Source organism: Cryptomeria japonica, chromosome 1 (genome assembly GCF_030272615.1).
Source record: "Cryptomeria japonica chromosome 1, Sugi_1.0, whole genome shotgun sequence".
In the NCBI taxonomy this organism is placed as follows: Eukaryota; Viridiplantae; Streptophyta; class Pinopsida; order Cupressales; family Cupressaceae; genus Cryptomeria; species Cryptomeria japonica.
In genome coordinates, this window is record NC_081405.1 from 139,697,821 (window position 1) to 139,710,465 (window position 12,645).

Here is a 12,645-nt window from a genome sequence, read left to right on the forward strand (position 1 = left end):
AATCAAAATATTTGGCTAGCACCAAATTTTGTGCTCACCAATTAGAGAAAGAGAATTTTCCAATGCAAAACATTTGGTAAGCAAGAGATGAAGAGAGAAGAAGAATTAATCCAATCAAAACATTTGGATATCACCAAATTTGGCGCTCGCCAAGGAGGTTTGGCATGACCAAACCTTAGGCTTGGAACATAAAACCTATTTGGGGAGTATCAAATATGGTGGGAACCCTATTTTCCACACATCAAATGACCCTTAAGAAAAAAGAATAAAGTGGCAACTTTCTGGTTGCACATCTTGGTGCATATACCCATATAATATGTGGTTAAATGTGTCACTTCAATAAATGTTTAATGGTTTGTAAAATGAACAATGTGAAATTATGGTACCTCTAGGTTTAACATCTAGATAAGGTAGGAAATTATTGTCATGGCTAAGATAATAGTGATTATTTTTTAATGATGGGATGAAATTTACTCCATTTATCAAATAAGAAGTGTATTGATTATTGGAGTGCTTATTCCACCCTCACATGCCTATAGATATGATGCACAAATAACATTAGAAAGAGGTGAATAAAAAATATCCATATTTTGAGGTATAAACATATAAAGATGATTTCTCTAGCAAAATTTATATTACGAAAATTAGAATAAAATCAAAACATTAAGGTATATTTGTAAGAGTTGGTATAAAATACTCTATACCATGCAATATGTGGCTATAGAGGTAGCCACCCAAGATCTAGAAGCTTAAATTAGAGCACAAGAGATGATCGATATGAGAGACTCATTGCGCTCTATAAAAGGATGAAATAGCACAATATTTGTACTCACTCACAATAATTTTATCACACTTAGAAGGTAAAACTATAGTGGTTACTATTTCAAGGTGTGTGCCCTTGGTCTCCTTGTGTTGTGCGGTGTAACGCTTGTGTTTTTGACATGGCTTAACCACCTCCTATGGATTCTATAAGTCTAGTGGTTGTATCAAGCATTAACAGGTTGATATTTTGGTGCAATGACAACCACACTTGTAACACGTAGTATCAGAGCTTGGTTATAGGTTCAAACCCCTTGCTTGCACTAGGGGGCATTTTTGCAAGATGTGAACTATTGGTCTCCTTGTGTTGTGCAGTACAATGGTCGTGTTTGCAACATGGCTTAACCACCTTGTGTGGATTCTATAAGTCTAGTAGTTATATTGAGCATTAATAGGTCGATCTTTTGGTGCAACGACATGTAACAACTACTTTGGTCTAAGGGTTGTGGTTTATCTTGGGTGAACAAAAAGTTGAATTATCTATGGATTACGAGAGATTTTATCATGAGAATAAATGTGGTGATGTTATGTACTTGGTTATAATGCATATTTTTGATAGCTTGTTGTTCCATGTTAATGAGTGCACTATACCGAGGTAGATATGGGATATGTACACAAAGAATTGGATGGTTCATTTAGTGAGCTTAGTGGTATGTAATTAGAATCCATCTCTACTAATTATTTTCCTACCATTGAAGATTATTTATGGGTTAGGTGAATCATTTATAATTTCTTATTTTAATTTTTTTAATGATAGATTAACTAGAGTATAATACAATATTAGTTGTTTAAATGCACTTCCTAAGAATTAGGAATTAACAACATTGAAAACCAAAAGGAAAGCAAAGAAGAAATCCAAACCTAAGGAAAAACCTAATGAGTCTCCTACCTCTTCCAAAGATGATAAGTTCATAAGACTTGGAGAAACCCAAGCATGCATATTCTAAGAAACCTAAGAATGATGAACATAATTGTTATAAGAAATAATTAGAATAGATAAAGAAAGTCTGTAAGGAGCATTACATTTGATTTCCTTCATAGCCTTATAAATCACCTTCTTTTTATTCATAAGCATCATCATCCACACAATTAATGTTTATTAGGCATTTCCAATAGAGTTGATAAGATGAAATCTAAAGCACTTGTTGTGACTATAATTGATGAGTCAATAGGGTTAGGGCTTCCAATAATATGAAAGGTTACATAGATTTTTTTTTATTTGAGCCTTTGAGCATAACTAAGATCTTGATGTACAATAGTACCTACTTTCTTATTTGTGCAAAAAGATATATTGACATGGGTAATAGACATTTTAATGATTTTCTCTTTATGCCTAATATTGCACATAATTTATTCTTTCTATATATTAGATAACATATAGTGGTATAGGTAAAATTGTTGAGTTCACCCTAGATTCAATGTTCTTTTGTGATTTGTACACAAGATATATTATTATAATGGGTAAGGTTGATAAAGCTTCACACCTTTATATCTTTCACATTTTTATTCTACTCTTGATGGTGAAAAATATAAGGTTGACTCTCATATCTATCAAGTGTAAATAGTTCATCAAAGGCACACATTGGTCATTTGAACCTTACAGTTCTTTCAACTTGTGGTGAGGTTCCATCTTTTCCCACTTCAACATATTTTAGTGTTGACATGGATTCCAATAATTCAATTGAATATGATAATATTTCTCTTTTAGATTTAGCTTTTTTGGGATGCATATGTGGCGTGTATATTAACTTTATTTTGTCATTTTTTGTAAATTTGGAAGGCATATTTGAAGGGGTCTCTCTCCTCTTTGATGATAATTTCACAACAGTTTTTGTCCCATTTTCATTATCTTTGGAGGTTGTTCATGACTTTCCACACATTCTTTATCTATCTTATTCTTTGGTTGGTGTAGCACCTAATTTTTTTGAGGTATACTCTAGCATCGAAGTACTTAATCAATTTTTAGAGACACGCATCTTGAGGATTTTTCCCTCTCCCTTCTTCATAGAATTGGAGTTTCTTTAGCATCTACCACTGAAATTATTTATTCCCAATTAGATACTTTTTGTTTTCAATTTTTGGATTCTATTTTGTCTTTCAGAGTGCTTTATTGTCTTTGGAAATACTTCATTATGAGCGAGGGCTATATAATCTAGTTTTTCTTCTCATGTGGGGATGATTTCTCTATTTTTTCCTTGTGATTGATGTAGTCCTTGGTGATATTGATGAGTCCTTCATTCATCACTCATTTTATGACTTGTACATGATTGTTTCTTCATTCTTCCTTTTGGAGAGGGATTTTTTCGGGCATGTGGTTTTTCTCCTTTACTCCGTTCATGAGAGATATGTTGTAAATTGGTACCTAATATGACTTCATAGTTTAGATGTATCTTTGCATTCATGCATCATTTGCATTAGTTTGTTCCTCTCTAAGTTGGATTAAGGTGGTTGTTGGTGTGATTAAGGTATTTTACAGGTAACTAGTTTATTAATGGTTCCTATTAACATGTTAAGTTTACTTAGGTCCTAGAAATGTTTCTAGAAGTATTAGTTCTCAATTAGATATTATATTATCTTTTGTAATTTAATTCTTGTGTCCTAGTTAGTTATGATAAGTTGTGTCATTCTATAAGATTAAGAAACATGTTATGATCTTTTCTAATCGCATTAATCATCCTTGCTTATATAAGCAAGGCCTCTTGTACACTTTGTCTCATAGATCTTAATATCAAGCAAGCTCTTTTCTTGCCATATTATTTTGTGGAAGGTTATGTTTTGTTTTGTAGGAGATCTTGGGGTATGAGCTAATCTTCATCTCCCATATTGACCATTTAAGAACCTTCATCCATACAATGACTCATTTTGTGGTCATCATTACTACCTAGAAGTCCAAAACCTACCTCAACCTCTCAAGTCACATGCAAAAACAAGTTGATTTTTTTGTGAGAATTAATATATAATTTAGAAACTTAAAAACTAATTGCTAGTTTTTAGATTTGACCATGTAAACAATTTTTTCATCAATATTCAAATCAAACTCCACAAACTATCATCAAAATGAGTTGTCTAAAAAAAAGAATTGAAGTGGATAGTAGATCTAGATGACTAAATAGATGGGAAAAAGAAGTGATACAAGACTCAAGAGACACTAGAAAAAGAAAGGACACAAAGAAACATAAAAGAGTAAAAAATAAAAAAATAAAATAAAATTAAAGAATAAATTATAATTAACTAAATAATGCAATATTAAACTGAATAAATAAAAACTAAAACAAATAATAAAAATGCTATTTCACTACAAATTAAATAAACAAGAAAAATCTAACAATAAAAAATAGGAAGTTTATTATTAGACATTACTTATTATTAATTTAATTAGTCAAATCCATATACTAACAAAGTACCTATATATCATCATGCACTTTACTAAATTATCATGTATTATAGAAAAATGGATAATTTAATTTAAAAGGTGTTGATAATTTCGTGTATTTAAACTTAAAACGTGTTAAACTGCATGACTTTACTAAATTATCATGTGTTCTAGAATGAGATTTTTTTTTAAAACAAGATGACTTGAAAAGTCTGATCAGTTGGGGCAAGTGCTTTTTTTTTTTTTTTAATATTGATGAGAGGCTTTTCTTTTCTCCCCTATCGATTCCTCGAAATTACCTCAGTTAGGCCAGCGCGGGTATTTGAAACCTGCTCCAGCATTGACTGACTGCACTACAAAGATCAGTTGGGGCAAGTGCTTTTTTTTTTGTTTTTTTAAATATTGATGAGAGGCTTCTTCTTTTCTTCCCTATCGATTCCTCGAAATTACCTCAGAGCCAGCGCGTGTAATTGAAACCTGCTCCAACATTGACTGACTGCACTAAAAAATTAGTTTGATTAGTGTAGTGCGGAATTTGCTTGCGTGTTTGATAAGATATTTGGTATGGGTAATATGCTACAAAAGGAACAGCTTCCAGCAACTTGATTAGCTTCCTTTTCCTCCAGCTATGGCTGCTCCTACAATTCTTACTCTTATTGTTGTTATTATGATGTTCATCTGCGTATCGGCCCAGAAACCAAATATCACGCTTGGCTCAACTCTTAGTCCTCCTCAAAATTCCAAATGGGTTTCACCAAATGGACAGTTTGCCTTTGGATTCTATGAGCTAACCCCAACTCAGTATGTCTTAGGCGTTTGGTTCGACAAAATGCCTAATAAAACTCTGGTCTGGACAGTAATGAAGGATCAGATGGACATTCCTGTTGAAAAGATGTCTACTCTGCAGCTCACCAACAATGGCCTGAGCTTGTATGATGCCCGGAAAAGTCTGAAATGGTCCGCTGCTCCCCAGGGAAAGATTGCCGCAGCTGCAATGCTCGACAATGGCAACTTTGTGCTGTTAAACGCCTCATTTGAGCCCATCTGGCAGAGCTTCGACCATCCTACCGATACCCTCTTGCCTGGTCAAGTGCTCAAGTGGAAATCTACCATGTATTCCAAGGCTTCATCCACAAACTTCTCATCAGGCCGATTCGAGCTCGCCTTGCAAGAAGACGCCAATTTGGTGCTTTACCCTGTGGATCGAGTGGGAGAGTCTCAAGGCGCTTACTGGGCTACTGCTGTATTCAATCAGGAAGTAAACTTAAATTTTGATTCGAGTGGGCTCTTGTATCTGGTAAATACCACCAACATCACGGTCTACAATGTCACAGCCGGTGGCTTAAGAAAGAGGGGGCTTCTCCGTAGAATGACGCTCGAGAGCGACGGAATCCTTGCACAGTATGTGTGGAACACCAGCAATGCTTCCAGTTCTTGGTCATCTGTATGGCAGGCAGTGAATGACTCATGTAAACAAGTCAAGGGTCAGTGTGGGCGCAACGGCATTTGTCATCTCAACAGCGAGAACAAGCCCGACTGCAGTTGTCCTCCTCAATTCAGTTATATCGACAGCCAAGACCATTTTAAGGGATGCGTGCGAAGCTCATCGCCAGGGCAGAGCTGCAGCGCAAGTAGCACCATGTCGACGCTTGACAACACGGACTGGGGCGGCGGCAAAGACTACTCAGTTTTGCAGGATCTTACAGAAACTCAATGTCAGGAGGCCTGCAGAAATGATTGCTTCTGCGTCGTCGTCACACATAGCGGCTCGGTTTGTCGGAAGAAAAGAATGCCTCTGCTCGACGGGCGTCAAGGTGATGACATAACAAGTGTAGCTTTTGTCAAAGGATCTGAAGACGTCAACACGCCGTCTCCTTTCTCCCCTCCTCTTTCAGAACAAAGAAGGGTAAGGGAGAAAAAGTCCCTTGTAGCCATTGGCATAAGTCTCCTGGCTTGCTCTTCAGCTCTTATTGTGGCTGCCTTCCTCGTGTGTTTGTGTGGGAGCAAGCTCCACAAGATTAGAAAGGTTAAAGAGCAGCCCATTGTTGTGGAGGGTTTGAAGGCTTTTTGTTATAAGGAAATAGAGACTGCTACAGGTGGTTTTAGAGAAGAATTAGGAAGGGGTGCTTTCGGTAAAGTTTACAAGGGGAGCTTACAGGATGGGAGAGCAATTGCAGTAAAAGCTCTTGCTGATAAATCAGTGCAAGAACAACATGGGGAGCGGGAGTTCAGAACAGAGATGACCGCGATTGGTTCAAGCTATCATAAAAATCTGGTTCAATTGTACGGTTTCTGTGATGAGGGCACTCACCGGCTTCTGGTGTACGAGTACATGAGCCATGGATCTTTGGACACCGTTCTATTTGGAGATAGCGGGTTTCTTGATTGGAGGGTGCGTGGTCAGATTGCAATGGGCACAGCAAGAGGGCTTCTCTATTTGCACGAAGAGTGTAGGACCCAGATCCTGCATTGTGACATAAAGCCCCAAAACATTCTGCTGGACCAAAACTACAATCCTAAAATATCTGATTTTGGTTTGGCAAAATTGTTGAGGGCAGAACAGACTCGGACAATCACTGGAACTCGGGGCACAAAGGGTTACATTGCGCCTGAATGGATTAATAATATGCCAATTAGTGCAAAAGTAGATGTTTACAGCTTTGGAGTGATGCTGCTCGAAATTATTTGTTGCAGGAAAACCATGGACTTTAATGCCCCGGAAAAAGAAATCTTTTTGAGCGAGTGGGTGTATGAATGCTTGAAGCGCGGTGCACTTGCTAAGCTGGTGGAGCAGCAGCAAGTAGAAGGCGAAGGTATGAGAATAGAGTCGAGGCAGTTGGAGAGAATGGTATTGGTGGGTCTGTGGTGCATTCAAGAAGATCCATCTCTCAGGCCATCTATGAAAAAGGTAGTTCAGATGATGGAAGGAACAGTTGAGATTGCAGTGCCCCCGCCTCTAGGATCTTTTGTTGGTTCGTTGTGCTTGTAAAATATAAAAGCACTGCTTTTAGTGCGTTATCAATATTGCCCTACAATAATGCCAGTGTCTCACCATTCTATTTGTCATCTTAGACCAATAGTCAATTAATGTTATCTTGCCTCTCGATAGGAAGGGCAATGGCTTTAGTAGTATATCTAAGTACCATTTCTTAATTAGTGTCATGTTATTCTCTGGTTAGGAGCCCCCTGGTATAAGTCACTTGCCTAACGGCAATATGGTAATAAAGTTGTGTATTGTCTTCTTACAGAGATCTTGGAAGTGTGGTTATTTACAGAGATTGCAAATGGTTTGTTTGAACTTTAAAATGGTAAAATCTATCTATCGTACAAGGACAATGGCCTCAATTTGTGTTGGTCGAAATTGCGAAGACATGGCCTTTTCATCCTTCATGTCTTGGGCCCTTTTTTATTACTGATTTTTATGGCAAATTGAATTAAGGTTGCTCACATCAGCTAACTCTTATTTGTTATTTATTAGTAAATTATTTTGGCTGAGTCTATTATGGTTTCAAAACGGACCTTTCGTACAGCGTGTTAGCGACATGTTAGTCAATCGCAGCCGTTAATTGCAAAATCGACGGTGTAAAATGTGCGAATAGATATTTATGTATTTTTAAGTATTGGAGCCAGAATAGACACCTCCAATTATTTTTAAGTATTGGTTTACATTTGGGATATTATTTTTTAATTTTTCTATTGGTCTTTGATATTTTTTTTAGTTACACATTTGTAACAATGATATCGATTGAGATTCAATTTGAAAAAATTGTAAATTTATATAAATCTATATCTATTTCAATAACCCTGTTTTGAGATCGCCTTTTTGTCATTCATATGTATTGAAGCTTTCAAAATCTTAATTTTTTTAAAAATTGGACGTCTTTGCTGCATTTTGTTTTTGTTTCTTTTTGTTAATTGTTATTGAATTTCCCAAGTGTTTTGAAAGTTAAGGAGTTTACAAACCCCCTTAAGCCTTAATAGAAAAAAATGTAAAAGTGTGAAAGCTTGAATTGCTAGAAAATTCACAAGTTTTCAAACTTGTCAAAAGGATAAAATTTTAAAATTTTGACAAATTTGTAAGTGTGTTAACTCATTGAAAGTGCAACAAAGAGAGAAAGTTAAGATAAAAGTGGCTAAAGAAGGAATAAGTTCACTATTTTAGCAAATTGATTAGTTCACAAACTCCCTAAAAGCTCGACAAGTCAAAGGAAAGAATTTATGATGTTGTCAAATTGACAAGTTCATGAAATCATCAAACCTTTGGTTCAATTTGAGATAAGCATAAAATATCAACAAGGTTTGTGAGTTCTTCAAAGTGCCAAAATTTTGACAAGAATACTAAAAATGTTTAAGGAAAAGGGAATGGATTTGTGGGGTTGACAAATTCACATGTTTGTTAAATCACTAAAAGTGTGACAAGGTTTAAGAGAAGCCCAAATCTCTAATTATAGTGTCATAAACTATATCCCTTCACAATTTCACACTCTATATGAGCTCCTACTTTATTGTGCTTTCTCTTAGATCATTTCAAGCATATTCTTGCCTTATCTCACTCTATAATTTAATTGTTAAACCCATAACTTAATTGTCTTCATATGCTAATTTTGAGATTCGATCCCATGTTGTAGATCCTCATACATTGCCACCCCTTTTGCCAGATCCTTTTTAAGTGGACTAGGGCACCCAATGCCCTAGTCCCTTTAAAAGGAATCCAAACTCAAGCATATATGAGTGTTTGCCCCTATCATTCGTAATTAGTTCTCAATATTTTCATTTGATTGTTGGTTGTCAGTGTACATTCAAAAATACCTTGTGAAACCTATATAAAGGACTATTTTTATCATTTAAGATCTAACAAGATAAATTAATTCAATTGATCACGCATTATCAAGAAAGCATTTTAAATTTGAGGTATCAACAAATTGAGCAACAAAGTACAACATGTTGCAAATATGAGTTAGTGTTGTCATTGATGTCAAACTTGTTATCATTGATGATGACTTTAGTTTGGGTGGTTGATGAGTTCTGTTCCAAAGTAATGTAGTATCAGGGATCAATTATGAGGTCATGTAGATGTGTGAAGATTGATTATGGTTACTTTATATGGTTTATATGGATTACCTTATGGATTTTTTGGATCTTTAAAGATGATTTTAGTGGTCCACATTGGTATATGGCTAATTGTCACTATTTCGGTGAATAGTTTGTCATACTATGTTCATAATTTTGGTCAGCATTGTGGTGCATTGCTTCATCTTTCTTTTGGTTGTAGTATAATATCAGTGGATGCAAATGCTTGACATGTCTCAATTTATACATTCTCATTTTATCTATAGTTGGAGTTGTGATGGCATAAGTATCAAATTGTGTAGTGACAAAGTGCTAGTTTACAAGAACGTGTTGCATTCCTCCACCTTTAATTTTTTTGGTAGTACGGTTCAGTGATTTAGCTATGTTGGTGTCAAGTTATTGTATGTTGTGCATCCACAAGAGTTTTGGTGGTCTACATCATGTTTCCAGTAAGGTTGGTTGATGTGCTTTAACGACTCTATCCTTTGGAGACAACCTGTGCAATTTTGGTTTCTACGATAGCAAATTTTGGAGGATGGAAAAAGAGTGGTGTAAGTGAAATGCGAAGTTTTGTATGGCGTATCTTGTAAGAGAAAAGGTTTGGAAGTGCACTTAAGTAGAGATGAAGGTAGTTATGGATGTTTAATAATAGTGAACTATAATAAACATATCAAAGAATGAGTTTCTTTGCAGTTCAATCATATTGATTCATTGTATTTAGAATAATTGAATTTTTCCCTGAAGAAGTGATCTTCAATATTTACAAGTCCCTTGTATCTTTCCTTGGGGTTATGCACCTTAGTCTTGCAAGTCCAAATTAGGAGTAGTGAGCTTTCTTTGGCTTGAGCTTACAACTTTGTAACTTGTTTTCATATAGCTGGATAGTTTTCCTTGTGACTTTTCCATCATTGGGTTTTCCATGTGAAAATCTTGGTCTTCATGTGTGTTTGTTCTTGTATATTTTTCTCTTTACTTCTACACATGTGGTAATTGGAATGAATAAATAAATGGTTAGATTGGTTAATTTTTAGTATATGTTGATTCACCTCCCCCGCTACCCCCCCACTCTCAACATCTAGAAGTGTTTAACACAACATTCAATGTTCAAGTATGATTTCATGGTTTATTATTTAATTCTATCAAGTTATGGAATTAAAACTTGTAGGGCCTATCTAAAGAGCATTGCATCACCACCTTTATGTGAAACTCCATGAGAGGGGTTCATACATAAGGTATAATCATTTCATTTCTATATTTTCATTATTATTTATCCTCTATCCTCCCAAGGAAAAGATCACATTTTCATTTATAATAGTTGTTGTAGATGTGGGAACACCATCTGAGTCATATATACATGCTTTCATAGGAATGTTGTAATTTTTCTCTACAGTGGTTAAATGATGAATATGCAGCCTTGAAGATCTCTAAAAATGCTTCATGATGAATACTTCATGGATGCAAGAATCATAGGAATGTTAACTTATGATGCTTAGATAAAATTAGGTTGATAAAATATTTTTTTGTAGGGAGTTCTAGGTAATATACCGATTAGGTCGATCTCCAATGGTCATGCAGAACCTTGAAGATCAAATCTTACACTTGAGATAAATCCCTAACCCCATTTCAAATTGGGGCCTATTTAAGCAAGACCGTGGCATTTTTGAGCTGCCATGGTCCAGACCATTGTCCTAGCTTAAATAAGACCAAAACAAAATAAAAATACGGTGGGTATCCCATGGTAGGACCCACAAAAGGTTGTTCTGTTGGAATCAAGGAACACTGAGAGGGGGTAGTGAATCAGTGTTCTACCAATTATCTGATTTTCTAATTTAACTTTAAGCCATTAAAATAATAAGCATAAAACTAAAATGCAGAAACTTCAAATAACCAACCACAAAATCATAACACCAAGATATTTACATGGAAAGCCAAATCGGAAAAACTACGGTGAGATTTGAACCCACAATATTATTCCACTATGGCCAGTAGCAAAATAATAAATTACATGAGGGAGAATGCACAGTCATTTGGGCACATTTCCTAGAGCTCACTGCTCAATTACAATAAGGGCTACAACCCTGAAAGTCTCACTACCTTACTGATCAATTACAAAGATGGATTACAATGAACGAACTCCAAATAGGATCTACAATGCCTGGATGAGTTCTGGTTAAGTGCCAAATACTCTTACTGTATGACCTTTGTTGTTTTGCTTTGTTCATTGTCTTAGTTAGCTACTGGATCAAGAATGTGCAGGTGAAATTATGCCAAAATGGATTCTCAATGACCACTCGACCTCATATCAATCATACCATACTCCAAAAAGGTCTTCTACACTGGTCTTATATATCTCTAATCATAAATTAGATTATTCACCAAGTCGGCTTGCTAATGTAACATGTAGTCATATGTCGGCTTGACTGGATCACCAAAGATAAATGCAGATCACCAAAATGATGTCTCTATGTTGGCCCAACCATCCTATACACGATTCACAACACCAAAATCACTAGAAAGATTCTAGACCAAAACTACTATGTTCAACCTGAAATACGGGTTAACTGGCTATCGGTTGACGTCCACTTTCGGATATCAAGATACATGATTACTGGATGGGAATCTCATGAAGAGTTTCCATCAATGAAAACCATAAAACATTAATCAAGCATCAGTAATCACCATATGAGTGTCAATTTCCAACATGTTAATGGCCTCAAATATGAAGAATTAGCACAAATGGACCCAAAAAGATGATGAGGATAGGACACACTAAAGTAGGGGCATGAACATGAGGTGTAAATTGGCCCAGCGACAATTTTCGATGCTACACTTCCTTTAAGAAATTTTATATATTTTTTATCTATTTCATCTCATAAAAGCCTAAAGGCCACAAGAGTTGCTTATACCATTAACAAAAATTGTATACTCTTTTCTTATGGTATCAAACTAACCTATCTCTAATAGATCCTAAAGAGAAGACAATTATAATAATAGTAGATGTGATCCTATGTCAAGTTAGCCAACACCTTGAGCTCTCTAAGTATAAAGAGTGTCATACTTTTAGAGAATCTCAAGGTCGTCTATTGGAATAACCAATACCAGTAATATTCTACTAATGATTAATGAAATTCTGAAGATGTCAAAATATTAGGGGCAACTTTATTGGCCTAAACTTATGTCTCCATGAATAAATTAAAGCCACTTATGATTTGGAGTGAGTATAAAAATTGAAATCTACAACAAAGTTAGCAATAATAGTAGAATTCTTATATTTCTAAATTTTAAAAAGCATATTTGACTAGAAATGACATCATAGTTTAGATTAACTTGATGGGAAACTTAGGCCATCACCCAAAAAAATTATGTCAATAAACAACTCTATT

At 35.3% G+C, this 12,645-nt stretch overlaps 1 protein-coding gene across 1 annotated transcript; it reads left to right on the top strand.

Annotated features, from left to right (window-relative positions):
* The first annotated feature begins 4,549 nt into the window (after window positions 1-4,549).
* LOC131058810 (G-type lectin S-receptor-like serine/threonine-protein kinase LECRK3) lies at window positions 4,550-7,464 on the top strand. The gene has a single exon (XM_057992408.2). The coding sequence runs from the start codon at window positions 4,821-4,823 to the stop codon at window positions 7,179-7,181; it is 2,361 nt and encodes a 786-aa protein (XP_057848391.2). The 5' UTR covers window positions 4,550-4,820; the 3' UTR covers window positions 7,182-7,464.
* Window positions 7,465-12,645: the final 5,181 nt, after the last annotated feature.